The sequence below is a fragment of the Pongo abelii genome, chromosome 12 (genome assembly GCF_028885655.2).
Source record: "Pongo abelii isolate AG06213 chromosome 12, NHGRI_mPonAbe1-v2.0_pri, whole genome shotgun sequence".
NCBI lineage: Eukaryota > Metazoa > Chordata > Mammalia > Primates > Hominidae > Pongo > Pongo abelii.
This window is the reverse complement of record NC_071997.2, coordinates 108,771,409-108,794,492: the sequence shown is the minus strand read 5'-3', so window position 1 is coordinate 108,794,492 and position 23,084 is coordinate 108,771,409. Positions and strand designations below refer to the sequence as shown.

At 52.4% G+C, this 23,084-nt stretch overlaps 1 protein-coding gene across 1 annotated transcript; it reads left to right on the top strand.

The window, feature by feature from the left end:
• The first annotated feature begins 267 nt into the window (after positions 1 to 267).
• On the top strand, positions 268 to 21,747 carry MFSD2B (MFSD2 lysolipid transporter B, sphingolipid). The gene is made up of 14 exons (XM_002812238.5): positions 268 to 5,336; positions 8,407 to 8,532; positions 11,134 to 11,258; positions 11,824 to 11,947; positions 12,265 to 12,343; positions 12,437 to 12,567; positions 16,610 to 16,700; positions 16,811 to 16,932; positions 17,395 to 17,478; positions 17,784 to 17,864; positions 18,092 to 18,201; positions 18,545 to 18,688; positions 19,057 to 19,233; positions 20,404 to 21,747. The coding sequence occupies exons 1-14, from the start codon at positions 5,241 to 5,243 to the stop codon at positions 20,426 to 20,428; spliced, it is 1,515 nt and encodes a 504-aa protein (XP_002812284.3). The 5' UTR covers positions 268 to 5,240; the 3' UTR covers positions 20,429 to 21,747.
• The last annotated feature ends 1,337 nt before the right edge of the window (positions 21,748 to 23,084 follow it).

Sequence of the window (23,084 nt, the reverse complement as noted above, 5' to 3'; positions counted from 1 at the left end):
TCAGTTTGATAATCAACAAACATTTATTAGGTGCCTTTGCTTTAACCAACATTACTTTCATTTAATACTCAGAAATGTAAAGATGTGATATTTTTGAATACTAACTCAATGATGTGTTTAATTTTTCAACTATTCTTTGTGTCATGAGCTGAACTAGCATGAAGACTCTTTAGTAGGGTTTACTCCTTTGTTCTTTTCCTAAGTACAAACCATTTTATGAAAAAATTGCTCATTGCACTAAATCTTCAGATGGAAATGGCTCATTCAGTAGACCAATATTTGACTCTTTGTCATTTGTTGTAATGTATTTTTTGCACAGATAGTTTATATTCATTATAGAAAACTATAATATGCAGATATGCTAAAATGATCCTTAAATCACCTGTTATTCTGCCTTTCACATATAACCACTGCTGGTCCTAGTGGTGCATGCCTGTTGTCCCAGCTACTCAGGAGACTGAGGCAGGAGGATCGCTTGAGCCCAGAAGTTCTGGAGTGTAGTGTGCTCTGCCAGTCGGTCAGGTGTCTGCACTAAGTTTGGCATCAATTTGGTGATCTCACTGGAACGGGGGACTACCAGGTTGCCCATTGGAAAAGGAGCAAGAAAGAATGCTGATCAGTAGTGGTATTACACCTGTGAATAGTCACTGCATTCCAGCATGAACAACACAGGAGAACTTGATCAGTAGTGGTAGTACACCCGTGAATAATTACTGCATTCCAGCATGAACAACACAGGGAGAACTTGTCTCTTTTAAAAAGTGAAAAAAAAAGGCCAGGCACAGTGGCTCATGCCTGTAATCCCAGCACTTTGTGAGGCCGAAGTGGGCTGATCACAAGATCAGGAATTCCAGACCAGCCTAGCCAACATGGTGAAACCCCGTCTCTACTAAAAATACAAAAATTAGCCAGGCATGTTGGCACGTGCCTGTAATCCCAGCTACTCGGGAGGCTGAGGCAGAAGAATCGCTTGAACCCGGGAGGCAGAGGTTGCAGTGAGCCGAGATCATGCGGCTGCGATCCAGCCTGAGCGACAGAGCAAGATTCTGTCTTGAAAAAAAGAAAAAGAAAAAAATTAAAAAATTTAGAAATTAAAAACTACTAGTTACATTTTGATGTGCATCCTTTCAGATATTTTTTAGCATATCAGCTTTTAGTCTTGTTTTAATTAAAAGGCAGCTGCCTTTGTTATTTAATCCTACTTTATTGAAATCTAATTTGTCTTTTGCATTAAAAATTACATTATGAACTTACCATCACTTTAAATAGAATACTGACTGTTAGAGAGGGAAATGCCTTTTATTATAATTACATTTTTTGCTATCCAAAAAAGTTATTTTATTTTTTTTTTGAGATGGAGTTTCACTCTTGTTGCCCAGGCTGGAGTGCAATGGTGCGATCTCAGCTCACTGCAACCTCCACCTCCCAGGTTCAAGCGATTCTCCTGCCTCAGCCTCCCAAGTAGCTGGGATTACAGGAGCCCACCACCATGCTCGGCTAATTTTGTATTTTTTTAGTAGAGACGGGGTTTTGCCATGTTGGTGGGGCTGGTCTTGAACTCCTGAGCTCAGGTGATCCACCCACCTCGCTTCCCAAAATGCTGGGATTACAGGTGTAAGCCACTGTGCCCAGTCATTTTTTAATTTTTAAAATTGTTTTTACCTGCTGCCTTTCAAACTTAAAATTGCAGTAGTATAAACAACAAAGTACAAATGTTGAGAATGCAGTATTTCCAAACCTTTTAAAAATGCATATCAATAGGACGTACTTGAGAGTAGATTATCTGGCTGAACACAGTGGCTCACGCCTGTAATCCCAACACTTAGGGAGGCAGAGGCAGGAATATAGCTTGAGCCCAAGAGTTCGAGACCAGTCTGAGCAACATAGCAAGATCCTATTCTCCACAGAAAGGAAAAAAAAAAACAAACACACACGAACTGTAAAAGTAGATTATATAAAGAAACTTTGGCTTTAGTTTATGTTTAATTTCCAAGGAATTAAATATTTAGCACATGCATTATCTAATCTATCCTTGTATTTGCAATCAGGGAAACAAAATGTACCCATTTTGTAGATTAAGGAATTAAAACATATAAAATGGAATGACTTGCTCTAAACTGGGTAGTGTATCCTTTAGGATTAGATTTAGCTATGACAGAAAATCCAGAATAATAGTTGCTTACAAGGTCAAATTTTATTTCCCATGCAAAAGTCCAGAGGGAAGCAGTTCAGGGCTGGTAGATCAACCTCATAAAATCATCAGATTCCTGTACTGTTGATCTGCCAATCTCATCACTCTGCAGACTTGGGGTCTCAGGGTAGCTGCACTAGCACCAGCCGACACATTTGTATTTCAGCCAATAGGAAGAAGCAGATTCCTTTCCTTTTAAATTTAAACAGCTTTATTGAGATGTAATTCACATGTTGTGCAATTCACCCATTTAAAGTATACAATTCAGGCTAGGCCGATGGCTCACTGTAATCCCAGCACTTTGGGAGGCCGAGGTGGATCACCTGAGGATCAGGAGTTCAAGACCAGCCTGGCCAACATGGTGAAAGCACATCTCTACTACAAATACAAAAACTAGCCGGGCATGGTGGCGCATGCCTGTAATCCCAGCTACTCGGGAGGCTGAAACAGGAGAATCACTTGAACCCGGGAGGTGGAGGTTGCAGTGAGCTGAGATCGTGCCCCTGCATTCCAGCCTGGGCAACAAAACAAGACTCTGTCTCAAAAAAATAAATAAATAAAAATAAAGTATACAATTCAATGTTTTTTAGTGTATTTATAGGGTTGTGCAACCATCACAATTTAATTTTAGAAAATTTTTGTCCATTCTAAAACCTCATACGCATTAGCAGTCACTCCCTAGCCCAGTCCCAAGCAACTACAAATGTACATTCTGTCTCTGTTTGCCTATTCTAGACATTTGACATAAATGGAATAATACAATTTGTAGTCTTTTGTGACTGGCTTCTTAGCATACTGTCATCAAGGTTCATCTGTGTTGTAGCATGCACTGGTCCTTCATTCCTTTTTCTTGCCCAATAGTAGTCCATTGTATGGATATACCACATTATATTTATTCATTCATAACCTGATGGACATTGGCTTGTGTCCTCTTTGGCATATATATATATACACACACACACACACACACACACACACATATATGCACGCTGCTAATGAACATTCATGTTCAAGATTTTATGTGAACATGTTTTCATTTCTGTAGGGTGTATACACCTAAGAGTGGAATTGTGGGTCATGTGGTAATTCCACGTTTTACTTTGAGAAACTGCCAAACTTTTCCAAAGGACCGTCACTAGTTTCCATTCCTGCTAGCAGTGTATAGGGGTTCTGATTTCTCCACATCCTCCCCAATACTTGTCTCATTTTAATTACAGCCACCCTGTGGATATGAAATGGTGTCTCACTGTAGTTTCGATTTGTATTTCCATGTGCTTACTGTTCATTTGTATATCTTTAGAGAAATATCCAAATTCTTTGCCCATTTTAGAATTGGATTGTCTTTTAATTGTTGAGTTGTGAAAGTTGATTCCAATACAAATCCCTTTTCTCCCATTCCATGGGTTGTCTTTATACCCACTTGTTGGAATCGTTTACAGCACAAAGGTTTTCATTTTGAAAACTTTTGTAGTTCATCCAGTTTGTGCTTTTGGCGTCCTAAGAAACAATTGCCTGGCCCAATATGATGAAGAGTTGCTCCTAGGTTTTTTGTGTTTGGTTGGTTTTGTTTTTGTTTTTGTTTTTGAGACAGAGTCTCCCTCTGTCGCCCAGGCTGGAGTGCAGTGGCACAATCTTTGCTCACTGCAATCTCCGCCTCCCGGGTTCAAGCGATTCTCCTGCCTCAGCCTCCCGAGTAGCTGGGATTACAGGCGTGACCCACCGTGCGTGGCCCTTGCTCCTGTTTTTTCATGAGTTTCATGTTCTAGGTCTATGATGCATTTTTAGTTAATGTGTGCCGCTGTTACTGATGGAAGGTATGAGTCACGTGGCACCAAAATATGTCAGCAGGAGCGAATCTATATGGGTCTGCAGCAACCTCAATTCCTGCCTCCTCAGAAGAAAGAATTCCACTGAGGGGCATAAGGCAGAAGGAGAGACTGAGGCAAGTTTTAGAGCAGGAATAAAAGTTTATTAAAAAGCTCTACAGCAGAAATGAAAGGAAGGAAAGTACACTTGGAAGAGGGCCAAGCGGGTGACCTGAAAGAGAAGTGCACAGTTTGACCTTTTGACCTGGGGTCTTATACATTGGCATACTTCTGGGGTCTTGCATCCCTTCTCCCCTGATTCTTCCCTTGGGAGGCCTGCCTGCATGGGCAGTGGTCTGCCAGCACTTGGGAGGAGAGTGTGCACACTGTGTATACTGGAGTTGTACCCATGCTCACTGGAGGCGTTCTTCCCTTACCAGTCCAGTGTCCTTGGAAGGTCACATGTCATTTAAACTCCGCAATTTGTGTAAGCCCACTTGCCCAGCTCCTGAGATCCTACCGAGAAGCTGATCACCAGTTTCAGGTTTTCTCTATCTATTGGGAGACTGCCTTTCCCTGGCCCCGCTGGATCAATTATCATTTTAGAGGGAGCATAACAACCGCCTGACTGTCGCCTGATGGTTGCCTGACGTTCCTGGTTGGAAGCGTGGCCCTCTCCTGCCCTGTTCGAGTCTGACTAGCTACCTGCTGTCACCCCCCTTCCCTTTTAAGGACTTTTCTGGAATGTTGCCTGTGCCACCTGCTTTTATTCGCTGGCCAGAACTTAGTTACTGGCCAACCCCGTGGTCTGTATAGGAGACTCGACAAGGTGTATTTCAGGCGTTGGGCATCATGTGTAGCCGGCGGAATGCCTGTTCAGCCATGGTCCAGCCTGAACGAGCGGGCCTCTTGCTTCATTTTGCAGGGGAGCTGCTGCTTGCCCGCAGTCACCCCAGCGGTCTGGCAGAGCCCTTAGCGCGCAGGGCCGCCGTCTGCGGGCGCTCACGCCCTTCGGGGATCCACCCCAAGGAGAACGGTCCTGAGGGCCTGCCGGGCCTTTCCCCCCGCGGATTTTGGCTCTTCGCTGTTTCCCTTGGTGGAAGCCAAAGAAACGGTGCCCCTCGCGGTTTCTGCGTTTCCCCCGCGTTGCCAGCAGCCACTCGCGCCGCGCCCCTAGCCCAGAGCCGCCCCTCCCAAGGGCGATAACCCCGAGGGCAACGGCCGCGGGCGGCGCTGCGGTGACAATGGCGGCGCCCCCTGCACCAGCCGCCGAGGGGTCCCCGCAGCCGGAACCGCACGCCCCAGAGCCTGGCCCGGGGAGCGCCAAGCGAGGGCGAGAGGTGAGCGGGGCGGCGGGGACCGGGAAGGGGCTGCGTCCCCACGGAGCTCGAGGGCGTCGCCTCGCAGTCCCTTTTCCAGCTGGGGGCAGCCTGGAGGGGCTCGGCCCAAACCTGCCAGCTCAGGGGCTGCCCTCGCGGGGTTACACGGCTGGGAGCGGGGAGGCTGGGAGGTGCCGGCGCCGGAAAGAGACTAGGACGGGAAGCCTATCCCTAGCCAAGGAAGTAACTTGGGGATGCGTGGTCACTGCTGTCCTGATTCCTGGCTTAGGGGTCTTGTCCCTGCCACCGCAGGTCCTCCCGGGGTCCCCGAGCTCTGGGCCGGCAGGGCTTTCTGAAGCGCCTGGGGAGGCTGCGTCCTTCCCGACCTCAGGCAGCTGCTGTGGCCTCGGCCTCCCTCCCAGACCCTGGCCTCGTCCAGGCACCAGGCTCCCCTTGGAGGCTGCCTCAGGGAAGGTCCTGGCCATGGGCTCCGACAAGAAGGGAGGAGGGCAGGTGGGAGCGGAGAGGTCTTCGGGTCCCCTTGTCCCTTGCCCGATGCCTCCGGGCCGTGCTGGCCAGTGGGGCTGTGCTGGACGGAGCAAGGGGCCTGGGGCTTCCTGGGTCTCACTGAATGCGCCTGCTCCCTGCTCGTTTCTGTGGCCTCCTCTGACCGCCTCAGCCCCCAGCCTGTTCAGGGCTTCCTATGAGGCACCTGGGAGCACAGGATTGCATCCCACAGGAAAGTGAGGTGAGACGAAGGGGCTCTCCGGGGACTGTCACTTCCCAGGGAAACTTAGAAATTCAGGGCGAGATTAACAGCAAGAGGGAAACACTCGCATTGCCGATGAAGTGCCGGCGTGGAATCCTCATACGACTCTCCGAGGGGTGGCAGCCCCGGTCACTCCAAGGAGACCGAGGTGCCCTGCCCTGGGTCACGCAGCTAGAGAGAGCAGGGCTGCGCCCCTCGCCCAGAGCCGCCCCTCCCAAGGGGCTTCTCCTTGTACAGCTAGCTCACTGTATAGCTGTAACGGGCTTTTATGACTTTCGGTAAAACTGTCATCCTCAAGACGGCAAGATGAGATCATATCCCTGGCTTCACTTGGAAGTTCTTTCTAAAGTTCTAAAAACTTGCTAGGCCTGTTTTGGGGGATACAAGAGTCCCCATTAGGGGGAGAGGGGGACTGTCACGTTGAATTCTGCCTGTTCTTAAAGTTTTCTGGAAGCTGAAATGATGTTCACACAAATGTCAGAAAAGAATCATCCTGCCCCCGGTGTGGTTTTCCCCTGTGGGTAGGAAGAGTGTGCAAAGTGTGATAAACCCTTATCTGGGGAGACCTTCCCTTCACAAGAGCCTGCTGGGGTGTCCTGCAAGATGTGGAAATGGGTGAAGCCGTGTCATCTCCACTCCCTCCAGCCCCCAGCAAATGATGAGAAAAGAGCCCAGCTTCTTCCAAAGAAACAGCACTTTACACAGGGTCTTCATGGCCATTTATTGCTTCAACGGCTATATACTGAGCACCTACTGTGTACCAAGCTTTGTTCTAGGTACTGGAAACACCATGATAAATAAAAGGTAGAGGTCATGCTCTCAGAGAGTTTACATTCCTGTAGGGAGAGGCAGGAACTAAATGAGAATATAGCAGGTGGTAAGTACAACTGAGAGAGGTGAGAGGTTAGGGAATGCCTCTTGGAGGAGGTGACATTTAAGCTGGTGACATCAAACCAGAATGACAAGGAGTCACCTTCCAGGCAGAAGAATGGGAAGGGCAAAGGCCCTGAGGCAGCAACAGACTTGATGATTTTGAGGAATAGGAAGGAGCCTGGCGTGGCTGAAGGAGAGCTATTTGAGGTGAGGTGGGTAGGGGGCCGACTGGGTGGACTCCTTAGCCATGATCAGGACTTGGAGTTTTATTCAAACTGCAATGGCATTGACTGAATACCATGGATCTGGAAACAAACAAACAAAACACACACACACACTCAAAAAAAAAAACACAAAAAAATCCTGCAATAGCAAGCCACTGGAGAGTTTTAATCAGAGAGGAGATGGGATCTGATTATTTATTCATTTATTTATGACTGAGTCTCTGTTGCCCAGGCTGGAGTGCAGTGGTGTGATATTGGCTCACTGCAACCTCTGCCTCCCTGGTTCAAGCAATTCTCTTGCCTCAGCCTCCTGAGTAGCTGGGATTACAGGTGGCCACTATGCCTGGCTAATTTTTGTGTTTTTAGTAGAGATGGGGTTTCCCCATGTTGGGCAGGCTGGTCTTCAACTCCTGGGCCCAAGCAATCCACCTACCTCAGCCTCCCAAAGTGCTGGGTTTATAGGGATGAGCCACCGTGCGATTTATGTTATTACAAAAGCACTGGCTGCTGGGTGGAGTGGATTGTAGGGAGCAAGGGCAGACACAGAAGCCACTTAGGAGGCACTCCCTGATAGACAAGAATTGGAAAGAAGAATAAAAGATGACTCCTAAGTTTGTGGCCTGAGCCACTGAGGGGACCAGTGGTGCCATTTGCTAGGAGCTGGATTAGACAATGGGATGGCCATCAGGAGCTGTATGTAGACCATGCTAAGCTGAGATGCCTGCCAGGCATCCCTGGAGGGCTGTGTGTAGGCAGGCTATGGGTAAATGAGCTATTGCCTCGTTTACTCATCGAAACAACCTTGTGAAATTGGCAGGGATGTTGCATTTGACAGATGAGGACAACAGGCTTAGAGAGATGATGTGATTTATTCAAGGTCACATAGAGGGGTAGGTGACAAAGGCAGGCTCAAGCCCAGGTCTCCTGACCTGCAGCTTACACGGCCGTGCTGACTCAGTAAATGACGGCAGCTTCAGCAGGAAGCCCAGGGTAAGATGTCCAGAAGAACTCCCCCCCGGAAACGTTTAGAGGTCTTGGTTTAGGATCTTTTTTCTCTTCTGTCTCACTTCCTCTTAGGATGACATGGGGGCAGAATGGGGCTGAGAGGTTGCTGGAAAAGCCCTGAAGACATCACAGAGACTCAGGATGCTTACTGAAGTCATGGGGTGTGGGGACCTGTTTTGTGTCTGTTGGGAGAGGGGCTTAGTTCCTGTGTTTCCTCCAGGACAGCAGAGCTGGCCGCCTCTCATTCTGTACGAAGGTGTGCTATGGCATTGGTGGGGTCCCCAACCAGATAGCCTCCAGCGCCACAGCCTTTTACCTGCAGCTCTTCCTGCTTGATATAGCACAGGTAAGTGCGGGCAGCAGCCCGGTCTCTGCTGGCATCTTCCTTGGGGTCTGGTCCTTCCACCCCCACCTCTGCTTCTGCTCCCACCATCCTTGTAGACAGCACTTCTGACACAAGCTCAACAAAAAGCCAGAAGCCAATGAGGGCAAGGTCCTCAAGGATGTTTACTGCAGCCTGTTTGTAGTGGGAAAATGAGAAACAATGTAGATCCCTGACAATATAGAAGCAGTTGGCTAAGTAAGCTGTATCATAGCCACATAATACACCAAGCCTGTCCAGCCCGCAGCGGGACAGCTTTGAATGGGGCCCCACACAAATTTGTAAACTTTCTTAAAACAGTATGATTTTTTTGTTATTTTTTTTAGCTCATTAGCTATCATTAGTGTTAGTGTATTTTATGTGTTTATATGTGGCCCAAGACGATTCTTTTTTTTTTTTTTTTTTTTTTTTGAGACAGAGTCTCACTCTGTTGCCCAGGCTGGAGTACAGTGATGTGATCTTGGGGCTCACTGCAACCTCTGCCTCCCAGGTTCAAGCGATTCTCATGCCTCAGCCTCCCGAGTAGCTGGGATCACAGGTGCACACCACCACGCTCGGCTAATTTTTTTTTTTTGTTTGAGACGGAGTCTCACTCTGTCACCCAGGCTGGAGTGCAATGACATGATCTCGGCTCACTGCAACCTCTGCCTCCCGGGTTTAGCAATTCTCCTGCCTCAGCCTCCAGAGTAGCTGGGATTACAGGTGCGTGCCACCATGCCCGGCTAATTTTTTGTATTTTTAGTAGAGACAGAGTTTCACCATGCTGGCCAGGCTGGTCTTGAACTCCTGACCTCGTGATCCGCCCACCTCAGCCTCCCAAAGTGCTGGGATTACAGGCGTGAACCACCACGCCCAGCCTACAGCTAATTTTTGTATTTTTAGTAGAGACGGGGTTTCGCCATGTTGGCCAGGCTGGTCTCGAACTCCTGACCTCAGGTGTTCCATCCACCACAGCTTCCCAAAGTGCTGGGATTACAGGCGTGAGCCACCGTGCCTGGCCAAGACAATTATTCTTCTTCCAGTGTGGCCCACAGAAGTCAACAGACTGGACTAACATCACTATCAAATAGACTACCATGCAGCCATTCAAAAGAATGATCTATACCAGTTGACTTAGAGTGATTTCCATGATGCTCTGGTGAAAAAGAAAAGTTAGTTTTAGAGAAGAGTATATAAAATGATCCCATTTTAACAAAACAAAGACAGGCTCCGTGTGTGTGTGTGTATGGATATGTATATATACATATGTATCTGTCCATGTTTAAAATGTGAGCATGGAGAGAATTCTAGAAGGATATACACCAACTCGTTAATGTTGGCTACAGGAGGGAATGATGGAGAATGGAGGGTAAGTAAAACCAAATTTTTAAAATGAGGTATCCAGCCGAGCATGGTGGCTCACAGCTGTAATCCCAGCACTTTGCGAGGCCGAGGAGGGAGGATCACTTGAGGTCAGGAGTTCAAGACCAGCTTGACCAATATGGTGAACCCCATTTCTACTAAATATACAAAAATTAGCTGGGCGTGGTGGCACACGCCTGTAGTCGCAGCTACTCAGGAAGCTGAGGCGGGATAATCACTTGAACCCAGGAGGTGGAGGTTGCAGTGAGCTGAGATTGCACCACCACACTCCAGCCTGGGTGACACAGCAAGGCTCCCTCTCAAAAACAAAACAAAAACCAACAACAAAAAAATGAGGTATCCAGCCAGATATGGTGGCTCACACACCCAGCACTTTGGGAGGTCAAGGCGGGAGGACTGTTTAAGCTCAGGTGTTCAAGACCAGCCTGGGCAACATGGCAAAACTCCACCCCCACACACACAAAAAAATTTAAAAATACAAAAATTAGCTGGGTGTAGGGGAATGTGCCTGTGGTCTCAGCTACTTGGGAGGCTGAGGTGGGAGAATCACCTGAGCCCGACAGGCGGTGGTTGCAGTGAGCCGAGATGGTGCCACTGCACTCCAGCCTGGGCAACAGAGCAAGGCCCTGTCTCAATTAAAAAATAAAATAAAATAATAAAATGAGGTATCCATGAATGTTTAAGATGACAGTCTGATATGATCCCATTTATATAAACTGATCAATCTCAAGCACACATGAAGAAGCCCTATGAAAGGCTGATCATCCAAACGATTCTGGCAGTTGTCTTGGGATGCTGCGATTTCAGATGAGCTTTGCTTAGTATTTTCCTGCATAGTTTGAGTGTTTTTCTAATGAGTGTATTATTTACATAGTCAGAAAAAACAATGCATCCTTTCCATTGTGAAACACAGTGTCCACCTCTGTCAGCCCAGAGGCACCCTCTTTGCTCTGAGCCAGCCCCAGATGAGGGCCCCGGAGTCCTCTCCGCAGTGGCTGACATGAGTACTAATGGGAGTGTGCAGGGCGGCAGCACTCAGCTCCCTCCTCTGGGATCAGCGTCCTCGGGAAGGCTGAGGAGCCCTTGACACTGTGGCTCTGCCCCCCGGTCCCGGTTCTCAGGCCTCCCTCCCGGTTCTCAGGCCTGGATGGGCTCTCTGCTGCTGCTGGGCCTCAGCTCTCTATCCCCTCCCGTCTGTTCCAGATCCCTGCAGCCCAGGTGTCACTTGTTCTGTTTGGGGGAAAAGTGTCTGGGGCGGCTGCTGACCCTGTGGCTGGGTTCTTCATCAACAGGAGCCAGAGGACAGGGTCTGGACGGCTCATGCCTTGGTGAGCAACCACTCGGTCCTTAGGATCCAGGCACCTGGTCCTGGCCCTGAGGTCACTGTTTGTCACAGCCCTGTTTCCTAGCAGAAACCCGCTGGGGTGGTTAAGAGACAAGACTGGATAATATCGCAGGTGCACTGGGGACTGACTGTGAGTGATAAGGAGTTCAGAGACATTCTTGGGGATTCTCCCTCCCCAGATGGCACGGGGCTGGAAGAAGCCTCCAAGACTCCCAGGCCTGGCCTTGGGCTCTGAGTGTGGGAAGGCTGGGCTGGAGGCCACGCGAGGCCTCATGGAGGAAGTACAGCTCAGTGTCCCAGTGTCCGCACAGGGAAGGGCACCAGCGGCGCCGAGGGTGCAGCCGGAGCTCCCACGAGGAGTGGCCGCCCATTCCCCACTGCCTCCACGACCCATCAGCCACTTCTCCCCTGCTCCTGGCTCCCACCCAGGGAGCCCCAGCCTAGGGATTCTCAAGGGGCAGAGAAGGGGTGGGGTTCCTCCAGGCTGGGCCCTTCGTGTCCCCCTGTCCTGGTCGGGGGGCCACTCCACCTCGGCTGTGCTTCCGCAGGGTGCTGGGCTGCACCCCCTTCATCGCCCTGGCCTACTTCTTCCTGTGGTTCCTGCCCCCCTTCACCAGCCTGCGAGGCCTCTGGTACATGACCTTCTACTGCCTGTTCCAGGCCCTGGCCATGGTAAGCAGGGCCCCTTCCTGGGCCTGTGCTCTGGCGAAGCCCATTGCTGGCCATGGCTACTCTGAAGTGTGCTGTGGGGGCAGGGCCGCCGCCCTCCCCACCCGCCTGTGCCTGGACCATGCCATTGGCGCTCGCCGGCCTTGTGCGGGGCTGGCTGCCCCCTCCTGCCTTTGGGCCCCTAGCTCCGACTTCAGGCGGCCAGCTGGGATACGTCACATTGGCCCGTGGGTATCCGGATGTGACACCCGGGATGGGGGAGGTCGCCCGCTGTCACCAGGCAAAGCTGGGGGTGGTTCTAAGCTCTGCCGGCGCCCCAGTTCTTCCAGGTGCCCTACACAGCGCTCACCATGCTGCTGACCCCCTGCCCAAGGGAGCGGGACTCGGCCACCGCCTACCGTGAGTGCAGCCATGGGTTTCGGGTTCCGGGAAGGCAACTGCCCCTGGGACCCCACTCCCTCTCAGTCACCTTAAGTGGCGCTCTGTCTCCAGGGATGACTGTGGAGATGGCGGGAACACTGATGGGGGCCACTGTCCACGGGCTCATCGTGTCCAGCGCCCACAGACCCCACAGGTGCGAGGCCACTGCGACCCCGGGGCCAGTCACTGTCTCCCCGAATGCAGTAAGTGCACGGGGTGGCAAGGCCCCCCAACCTGGGGTCCCCTCTGCAGGGTCACCTCCTTCCTCTAGGGCTGGTTCTCCCGTCCACACGTCACTTTGCTGTCTTTTAGGGGGCTCACTGTGCCCCCTCATTCCTTCCCTGCTCCTCCAGCTGAGCAGACAGCCCTCAAATCTAACGTCCTCTGCTAAACCTGCCTCCTTCTGGGTTCCTTCTAGACATAGAATAGAATAGACACTGGGCCAGCCACCTGGAGCAGAGGAGGCCAGCCCCAGAGGAGGGGCGAGGGTGGGGAAAGCCGTAGGACAGGCTAGGGGAGGGGGCAGCAGAGGGGTCTGGTGTCCTCGCAGAGCCCTGGGTAAAACCCTTCCTATGACCCATGTCCCCTCCCCCAGCCCTGACCAGGTGAGCGCCCAATCCGCAGCGTGAAATGGTGAAATGAGAGGGGAGCCCCCTTCCTTTCACAGCAGGTCCCTTCAGCACTGAGCAGATACACCTCTATTTTATCCCCCACATTTACTTTCTCTTTTTCTATTTCCCCCTCTTTCCTTAAGTAAATGACATTATCATCCTCCAGCACTGTCCTCTTCTTCTCCTCCCCTCTCTCAACCCTCCAACCTATGACCGAATCCTGCCCATTTTTTAGGCCAAAAGTCTGGGATGCATCCAGCCACCCTGCAACCCACTGCCATGCCCTGGCCCGTGCCACCACCTCCCTCCCCACCCCACAACTGCTGCCTCCGCCTCCTACACAGCATCTCATCCCTGCCTCCTGCCACCTCCCTGTGTGGTCAGGTGCCCTTTGAAAGGCGTTTGAGCAATGTTCATCCTCATTGCCTCCTGTTCTGCCCACGATCCCCTCCCCCAAGATACTCTTTGTGGGGAAGAGGGGCTGGGGCATGGCAGGCTGGGTGACTGACTGACTGCCCCAGTCCCAGGGAAGGTGGGGCCCTGCCCCTAGGATGCTGCAGCATAGTGAGCAAGGGGGTCCGAATCGACCATAAAGGGTGTAGGGGCCACCTCCTCCCCCTGTTCTGTTGGGGAGGGGTAGCCATGATTTGTCCCAGCCTGGGGCTCCCCCTCTGGTTTCCTATTTGCAGTTACTGGAATTAAAAAAATATCCTTTTCTGGAAAAAAACAAAAAAAGGAGTTTGAGCATGGGTGGCCCTCGCCTTCAGGACTGGGCATGGGCTGCCCTCCGCAGCCTTCATGTAGGCCTCTCCTCTGTGTGCCCTGCACCCTGCTGTGTTGGCCTTTTTTGCTTTTTTTTTTTTTTTTTTTTTGAGACGGAATCTCGATCTGTTGACCAGGCTGGAGTGCAGGGGTGCAATCTCGGCTCACTGCAACCTCCACCTCCCGGATTCAGGCCATTCTCCTGCCTCAGTCTCCTGAGTAGCTGGGATTACAGGCATGCGCCACCACGCCTGGCTAATTTTTGTATTTTTAGTAGAGATGGGGTTTTGCCATCTTGGCCAGGCTGGTCTCGAACTCCTGACCTCAGGTGATCCGCCCGCCTCAGCCTCCCAAAGTGCTGGGATTACAGGCGTGAGCCACCGCGCCCGACCTGTGCTTGTTTTTAAGTTAATATTTCAGATTTACACAAAGGCAGAGAGGCACAGATCTTAGTGTGGTCCCTGGACCAGCAGCATCAGCAACACCTGGGACCTTGTTAGAAAGGTAGATCCTCAGGCCCTACCTCAGTCCTCTGATTCACCAATTCTAGGGACCGGGCCCAGCAATCTCTATGTTAACAAGCCCTCCCGGGGATTCCGCCCCCACCAATGTCTCAGCATCAATAGTATGAGAAGAATACCAGTAATATCTGTGGCCCACCACCCATTCAAGAAAATGTTACAGCCGGGTACGGTGGCTCACGCCTGTAATCCCAGCACTTTGAGGGGCCGAGGCAGGTGGATCATTTGAGGTCAGGAGTTCAAGACCAGCCTGGCCAACATGGTGAAACCCCATCATTACTAAAAATACAAAAATTAGCCGGGCATGGTGGCAGGTACCTGTAATCCCAGCTACTTGGGAGGCTGAGGCAGGAGAGTCACTTGAACCCAGGAGGCAGAGGTTGCAGTGAGCAGGGATCGCGCCATTGCACTCCAGCCTGGGCAATCACCTTACCTATGTACCTGCAAAATGAAAATGAAGGGCCTTGGAAAGTCAATCTCCCCTTTCCCAATGCACCTACCGCCCCAGCCAGGGGATTGCAGCCTCCAGCACTGGCACCCTCTAGGTGTCCACTAAGCACCTGGATTGGGATAGGTGAGAGGCCCCCACCCTCCGAATCCACACGCTGCTGCTGGCCAAGGGCCAGAAGGCTGCATCCTAGACTGACTCTTCCTGCACTCACACCTGTGCCCCCATTCAGGCCTCCCATGCCTCTCTCCAATGCCAATGCCATCTCCTCAGGTGGAGCAGAGCTACCTGGTCCTGTTCTGTACACATGCCTCCCAGCTACACGACCACGTCCAGGGCCTGGTGCTAACTGTCCTGGTGAGGGGACCTGGGGTGGTGGAGGCTAGGTCACTTGGGGCCCTGAGCTGGGGACATGTGTGGTCCTTGATGTGACACAAGGGTTGGGGAAGGGAAAGTATCAAGGAGTGGGGAGCAGGAGGCTGAGAACCCATTCCCAGGGGGCAGAGCCTCATGTGAGCAGAGACTGGAAGCTCTTGGTGGCTCACAACCCACTGTCCCATCAGATTTCACTTACAAAATTGAAATCCATTATAAAAATATTAAGAATCTCAAGACAGCAACAGCAGAGCATTGAAGACCAGAGGCAGTGCCTTCCAGAGCATGAGGCCCAGGGCGGTTGCACAGGATGAGTGCCCTGCCCCACCCTGCGCCGTCCCTCTCCTCCCCTCCCCAGAGGCAGCCTCTGTCCCGAACTGGCTGTACTCTCGTGCATGTCTTTTTAGGCATTTTAATGCATATGTATTCTTCTCTGAATGACAGGTAGCACTGTCCTGCTTCCTATATATACAGAGGCAGGGTCTTACTCTGCCACCCAGGCTGGAGTGCAATGGTGCAATCACAGCTCACTGCAACCTCGACCTCCCAGACTCAAGCGATTCTGCCACCTCAGCCTCCCTAGTAGCTGGGACTGCAGGTGCACACCACCACACCTGGCTAATTTTTGTATTTTCTTTGGTAGATATGGGGTTTCGCCATGTTGCCCAGGCTGGTCTTGAACTCCTGGGTTCAAGGGATCCACCTGCCTCAGCTTCCCAAAGAGCTGGAATGACAGGCATGAGCCACCGTGCCTGGCCCTGCTTCCTATATTAATTTTTTATTTTTATTTTTTGAGACGAGATCTCACTCTGTCGCTTAGGCTGGAGTGCAGTAGTGTGATCTCGGCTTACTGCAACCTCCATCTCCCCAGTTCAGGTGATTCTCCTGCCTCAGCCTCCTGAGTAGCTAGGATGACAGGCACCCGCCACCACACCCAGCTAAATGTTTGTATTTTTAGTAGAGATGGGGTTTCACTATGTTGGCCAGGCTGGTCTGGAACTCCTGACCTCAAATGATCCACTCACCTTGGCCTCCCAAAGTGCTAGGATGACAGGCATGAGCCACTGCGCCCGGCCCTGCTTCCTCCATTAATCTGAGTCACCATGCATCTCACCGTGCTGTAACCACCTGCTCCTGGATCTGTCTTCCTCCCCACACTCTGAGCCCTGTGGATGGACAGGGCTCACTTATCCATCACTGGAGCCTCAGGGCCTGGCATGCGGAAGGCAGCAGCAGTCAATGTTTGTTTCATAGAATGTGGGAAGGAGCACTTTGGCTCCTGGGGCATCAGCGTCCTCTTTGCCATGCAGGGAACACAGGGTCAGCAGAGGGGGTGCGTGGAAGGACCAGCCCGGGCCCGGAGAGCATGCTGTCCTGTGGGGTGATTGGGAGGTGGGGGCCCAGCGTCCTGGGCTTGGGTTGTGCCTCCCTCTGCTCCCATTGGGAGGCAGTACTGCCCTGCCCCTCTGGTGTCACCACCTCCAGGGGTTGAAGACATCACCCACCCCAGTCCTGTCCTGTCCCACAGGCCCGTCTCTACTGCATTGCCGCTGCCGTGGTTGCAGTGACTTACCCCGTGTGCATCAGTTTACTGTGCCTAGGGGTGAAGGAGCGGCCAGGTATGGGGTTTGGTGAAGAGGGAAGCAGAAGCTGGGGGCAGGGCTCTGCTTGGGGGCGGGTTTTGCTTTTGAACTCTGCGAAGCCAAGGTGCCACCCTTCTGCGTTGCAGACCCCTCTAACCCAGCCTCAGGCCCAGGCTTGAGTTTCCTGGCTGGGCTGGGCCTCACTACCCGGCACCCACCCTACCTGAAGCTGGTGATCTCCTTCCTGTTCATCTCTGCTGCCGTTCAGGTACCTCTGGCCAGCTGCCCCCGACAGGCTTGGCGCTGGCCATGCTGACCTTGCATAGGTTCAGGGTGCAGTCTCCACTTGAGTTTTATAGGGAGAAACGTGTGGCTGGCACATGGCTCAGAGGGGCTAGTGCCGGGAGGAAGATCCTGGTAGGGCTTGTGGGAATGCAGGGCCAGGGCCTGGGCACTAGGAGGCTGACAATGTCTGGGCGGTTTCCTCTCACATTACCTGAAGTGTAGTCAAGTCCACCTGATCACAGCTGAGCAGATGATGAGGGTGGCCTAGGAGTGGTGTTTGTATCTGTGTTGGGGATAAGTGTCCTTTGTGGAGGAAGGGACTGTATGATGGTGGCAGCAAGCCGAGGTCCCAATGGAGATGCCAGACTCGAGACCCTGTCCTTGCCCTTGACTTCTGAGCTCCTGCCATGCCCTGCACATACCCACTTCCTGTCCATCTCCTCAGGTGGAGCAGAGCTACCTGGTCCTGTTCTGTACACATGCCTCCCAGCTACACGACCACGTCCAGGGCCTGGTGCTAACTGTCCTGGTGAGGGGACCTGGGGTGGTGGAGGCTAGGTCACTTGGGGCCCTGAGTTGGGGACATGTGTGGTCCTTGATGTGACACATATGGCCAGAGTTCTGGTGGTCAACATTTTGGACTTTGCTTTGGTCTTGGTCACCTGCATTGCAGCAGAGGGTAGAACTGGGGCCAGGATTACAACGTTCATAGCCACCGGTTTGAACCAGGGGCAAGGCCAAGGTCAGGCATCCAATCTAAAAGCCAAGGCCTTGGGGTCCCGGGCGAAGGCGCTGGCAGCACGGCCCTGGCGTGATGACGCTGTCTGCTCACAGGTCTCAGCCGTGCTGAGCACCCCGCTGTGGGAGTGGGTTCTCCAGCACTTTGGGAAGAAGACGTCAGCCTTCGGGATCTTTGTGAGTGAGGCGGGAATCAAGGGTTGGGGGTGGCTGGAGGGGAGAGGCGAGCGAGGTGACCTTGGTGCCTGAGCCTCCTGGGGCCAGCAGGGGTGGATCTGTGTTCCCTTGAGTCTTCAGGGCCTAGCACAGGGCAAGGCATGGGGGTCGTCAGTCGAGTCGTGTGTGAAGGAGCAGGCCCCACGAAGAAGCAGGTGGCGGGACAGCTGGTGTGTGTGTCTCCCCAGGCGATGGTGCCCTTTGCGATCTTGCTGGCTGCTGTGCCCACAGCACCTGTGGCATATGTCGTGGCATTTGTATCTGGCGTGAGCATTGCTGTGTCCTTGCTGCTACCGTGGTAGGCTGGGTGTGGGGGCCTCACATGTGTCCACAGTGGGTGTCACCTCCTTCATGTCAACCTGCTGTCCCAGGCCCCCTGCGCCCAGCCTGTGCAGGAGATGGAGGCCACCAGCTCCATCCTCAGAGCCCTCCTGAGAGGACACCAGGCAGTAGGAATGGCGGGGGGCTGGCAGGGGGCTGGTGGGGGGTACGAGCCCACAGGCCATCTGCTTCTCTGGTGGCCAGTCTGGTCCTGGGCACAGAACTCAGGGATGAATCCACTTTGGCCTCCGTCCCCAGAGAATTCACAGGCTGCTGGTGGCCAAGGGGCTAGGAGGGCTAACTCGACACCCCCGCCACAGGTCCATGCTGCCAGACGTGGTGGATGACTTTCAGCTGCAGCACCGTCACGGGCCGGGCCTGGAGACCATCTTCTATTCCTCCTACGTCTTCTTTACCAAGCTGTCTGGCGCATGTGCCCTGGGCATCTCCACCCTCAGTCTGGAGTGAGTCCCAGGGTTAGGATACAGCAGAGGCACCAAGGACCAGTGGGCAGGAAGAGGGCAAAGCCCCCCACCTACCAAGCTCGGGGCATCCATGAGCCTGGGGCCTAAGCGCTGCTCTTTGGAGAGTGTGGGGAACCACTTCCCCAGGTTTCTCTGTGCATGAGACTGAGAGGGCCAGCTCCCCCATTCTCAGTTCTCTCTAAACTCTCCCAGGTCAGCCTGTCCCCTTGACACTCCTCTCCTGATCTGACCAGGAAATGAAGTCCACGTTTCAGGAGGGGGTGGGGTGGGGTGAGGTGTCAAGTCCCTCCACCCAGGGTGCCAGGCTCAGCAGGCCCTGCCCTAATGGCTGGCTGATGTTTCTCCAGGTTCTCGGGGTATAAGGCAGGGGTCTGCAAGCAGGCAGAGGAGGTGGTGGTCACACTCAAGGTCCTCATTGGCGCCGTGCCCACCTGCATGATCCTTGCTGGGCTCTGCATCCTCATGGTCGGCTCCACTCCAAAGACACCCAGTCAGGATGCCTCCAGCCGGCTGAGCCTTCGGAGGTAAGCCCCGCACGCCCCCTGCACCCAGCGAGGCACAGTGTGGGCTGCTGGGGGAATGACTAACACCAGCCTGCAGACGTCCCTGCTGTGTCACACAGTCGTGCCTCTGGGACACTCTTTCCTTAGCTCAGGTCACCCTTTTCTCCTGGATTTTCTTCTCCCACTCTGGCCACCCCTTCTCAGTCGTCTTCCTTTGATCACCTGGTAGACTGTGGTACGTGAGGGCTCCCTCCTTGACCTCCTATTGGTTTTGCTCTCCAAAGCCCCCTCGGTACCTCTTCTGCTAGCCTCACCCAACTCAGGCACTCCTTGTGCCTGGTGACTGCTAGAGCTGCCACTCCAGCCTGTGCTTCCCTCAACTTCCAGAGCCGCATATCACTGGCATGTGGACATTTCCACCTAGTAGCCCACAAGCCTGGCACTCAGTCTCGATGAGCCTCAATGGAACTCATCTTGTCCCCCTAACTGGCTCCTCCTTCTGTGTCCCTGTCTTGGTGAATGACACCATCGTTCCCTCTGGGTGGAAGCCTAGGAGTCTTCTGCTCTTCCCTCCCACGGGCAATACTGAGCAGGTCTCTGACCTGGTCCTTCCCCTACCAGAACACCGACCCCACTGACGGGGAGGATCTACTCACTGTCTGACCTTCCGGGGAGGCTATGGGAACCTTGAAGGCTGGGGCTGGCTGTTTTATTCCTTTTTGTATCCCAAGAGCCCAGCACAGAGCCTGAGGCCAAGCAGGTACTCAGGAATCACTGCTGCAGCATCACCACGTCTGGTCCAGCAGACGTGCACAAGCACCCGGTGTTCACACACGTAAGGTCCACGAGCATGCACACATCATGCAGGCCCACGCGGGACAGGCAGTGGGTGGCCTCGTCATCAGCCACTCCCTGCCGAGGGTGACGGCCTTGGGCTCCGCAGCAGAGAGATACCGAGGGCACGCTTCCCAGTCAGGGAAGGCCAGGCGGATGGGGAACTGCTTGATGGCATTTGGAGAAACAGGGTTGTAGCTCATTTACAGGACTTGGGAGGGGAGGAGTTGAAGAGGAGTTGCTGGGAAGACAAGGAGCAGCCATCAAACCTTCTGCGGGCTTCTGCGGGCTTCTGCGGCAGGACAGACGGCCCACACCACTTCCATCCTTCTCCCTGGCTTCCTTCCCTTCCCACAGGAGGACCAGCTACAGCCTGGCCTAAAGCTTAGGAGGGTGACTGTGAATGGACCCAGGAGCCAGCACCCTCGGGGCCTGACATCGCCCTCCTCAGCCCTTCAGCACCGGGCCTGGCAGTTTAGCACGCCGCCTTTTTCCCTGGGATGTGGAGTCTTCAGCAATGTGTCCTGAAGGGACTGGCCTGCGCTCCAGGACCCCACTTGGCATTTCGTGTCTGTTGCCTTCAGACTATCTCAGATAGGCCTGTGCCCCTGACTAGCCCAGTAGCACTTGTCTCTAGAAAAAGGAAGCTCCTGCCCAACCTGGCTTGTGGACCAGTAATATCTGTGGCCTACCACCCATTCAAGAAAACGTTACAGCCAGCTTACTGCAAAATCCGCCTCCCGGGTTCACGCCATTCTCCTGCCTCAGCCTCCCGAGTAGCTGGGACTACAGGTGCCCGCCACCATGTCCGGCTAATTTTTGTATTTTTAGTAGAGACGGGGTTTCACCGTGTTAGCCAGAATGGTTTCGATCTCCTGATTTCGTGATCCGCCCGCCTCAGCCTCCCAAGGGCGTGAGCCACCGTGCCCAGCCTGCCCAGGCTGGTCTTAAACTCCTGGCCTCAGGTGATCCTACTGCCTCAGCCTCCTGAGTAGCTGGGATTACAGACACAAGCCCCCGTTCCCAGCTCTAGCATTTCTTAAAGACAAAAGTGGTGTATAAGTAACAGGAAATTCACATTATGCTGTACTCATTCTCTAATATCACAGCCATGTTAGAACAAATTTGGGTTTTCAAAACAAGCGTAACTGAACAGAGTATATATGTGTATGTATATAAATATATAGAAATCCTAAATGGTCCCTGTGACATAAGAAATACACATTTGGTCTCTGCCCCAGGTTCCTGGCACAGAGCTTCTAAAATGCTAGTAACTTCTTGAGTGGTAGGGGTGAGGGGAACATCTTTTGTTATACGTAATAAGCCCTTTTCAAACAGATCTGAGTTTATGCTAATGATGTGACTGGCAGAGGATGGGGGCTGGTTGCCAGAGAGACCAACCATGTGATTAGAAGGTTGGAACTTTCAGCCTTATCTCCCTACCCGGAGGGGACAGGGACTGAAGACTGAGCTCATCATCAATGATTTAATCAATCGTGCCCATGTAATGGAGCCTCCACTTCCAAACAAAGGGGTTCAGAGAGCTTCTAGGTTGGTGAACACATCCATGTACCAGGAAGTCTACCCCACTCCACGGGGACAGAAACTCTTGTGTATGGGACTCTTTTAGATTTCATGCTATATACCTCTTCATCTGGCTGTTTATTTTATAATGAACCAATAAATGTTAAGTAAAGTGTTTCTCTGTGTTCTATGCATTATAGGAAATTATCAAATCTGAGGAGGGTTTTGTGGGAATCCCCTATTTGCAGCCAAGCTGGAGAGAAGTGTGTATCGCCTGGAGACCCACTACTTGCAACTGGTATCGGAAGTGGGGATCAGCCTGTTGGACTGAGCCCGTAACCTATTAGGTCTGCACTAACTCTGGGTAGTGTCAGAATTGAATGAAATTGTAGGGTACCCAGTTCATGTCCATAGAGAAGTGAAGAATCGCTTGGTGTAGAAAACCCGCACATCTGATGTCAGAAGTGTTCTGTGGTTACAGAAAAAAATAGTTTCTCCTTTTAGTCTCATAAATATTAAAGGATTAAATAAATATTTAAAAATATTCCCACAAAGGGCCAGGCGCGGTGGCTCACGCCTGTAATCCCAGCACTTTGGGAGGCCGAGGCGGGAGGATCACGAGGTCAGGAGATGGAGACCATCCTGGCTAACATGGTGAAGCCCCATCTCTACTAAAAATACAAAAAATTAGCCAGGCGTTGTGGCAGGCGCCTGTAGTCCCAGCTACTCGGGAGGCTGAGGCAGGAGAATCGCCTGAACCCAGGTGGCAGAGGTTGCAGTGAGCCGAGATCACGCCACTGCACTCCAGCCTGGGCGACAGAGAGAGACTCTGTCTCAAAAAAAGAACACAAAAAACCTGGCAAATGAAATTTACCACACAGAGCAATGCACAGCATGAAGTCAGGAGCTCTGCAGAGGGGCCCCTCAATTATCCAGCAGAGGCTGGGCTCAGTGGCTCATGCCTGTAATCCCAGCACTTGGGAGGCTGAGGTGGGCAGATCACTTGAGATCGGGAGTTTGAGACCAGCCTGGCCAATATGGTGAAACCCCATCTCTACTAAAAATACAAAAATTAGATGGGTGTGGTGGCAGGCACCTGTAATCCGAGCTACTCAGGAGGCTGAGACAGGAGAATGGTTTGAACCCGGGAGGTGGAAGTTGCTGTGGGCCGAGATTGTGCCAATGCACTCCAGCCTGGGCGACAGAGCAAGACTCCGTCTCAAACAACAACAACAACAAAAACCCCCCAAACAAATAAAATTATCCAGCAGAATACTGATTAAAGACATAAATGTGAAGACAAAACTTCCATAAAAAGGAAGATAGGTAAATGTGTGGCTTCCTTAAAATTAAAATGTTTGTCCCACACACAAGGTATAAAGAAAGAGGAGGCCAGCAGGAGTTCGAGACTACCCTGGCCAACATGGTGAAACCCCGTCTCTACTAAAAATACAAACATTCGCCAGGCGAGGTGGCGCATGCCTATAGTCCCAACTACTCAGAAGGCTGAGGCA

Bases quoted from the DNA above. Each gene is read 5' to 3' on its own strand.
- MFSD2B (XM_002812238.5), top strand. From the start codon at position 5,241: ATGGCGGCGCCCCCTGCACCAGCCGCCGAGGGGTCCCCGCAGCCGGAA. The intron at 11,259-11,823 runs GTGAGCAACCAC...GTGCTTCCGCAG, and splicing joins TCTGGACGGCTCATGCCTTG to GGTGCTGGGCTGCACCCCCT. The intron at 17,865-18,091 runs GTGAGTGAGGCG...GTGTCTCCCCAG, and splicing joins CGTCAGCCTTCGGGATCTTT to GCGATGGTGCCCTTTGCGAT.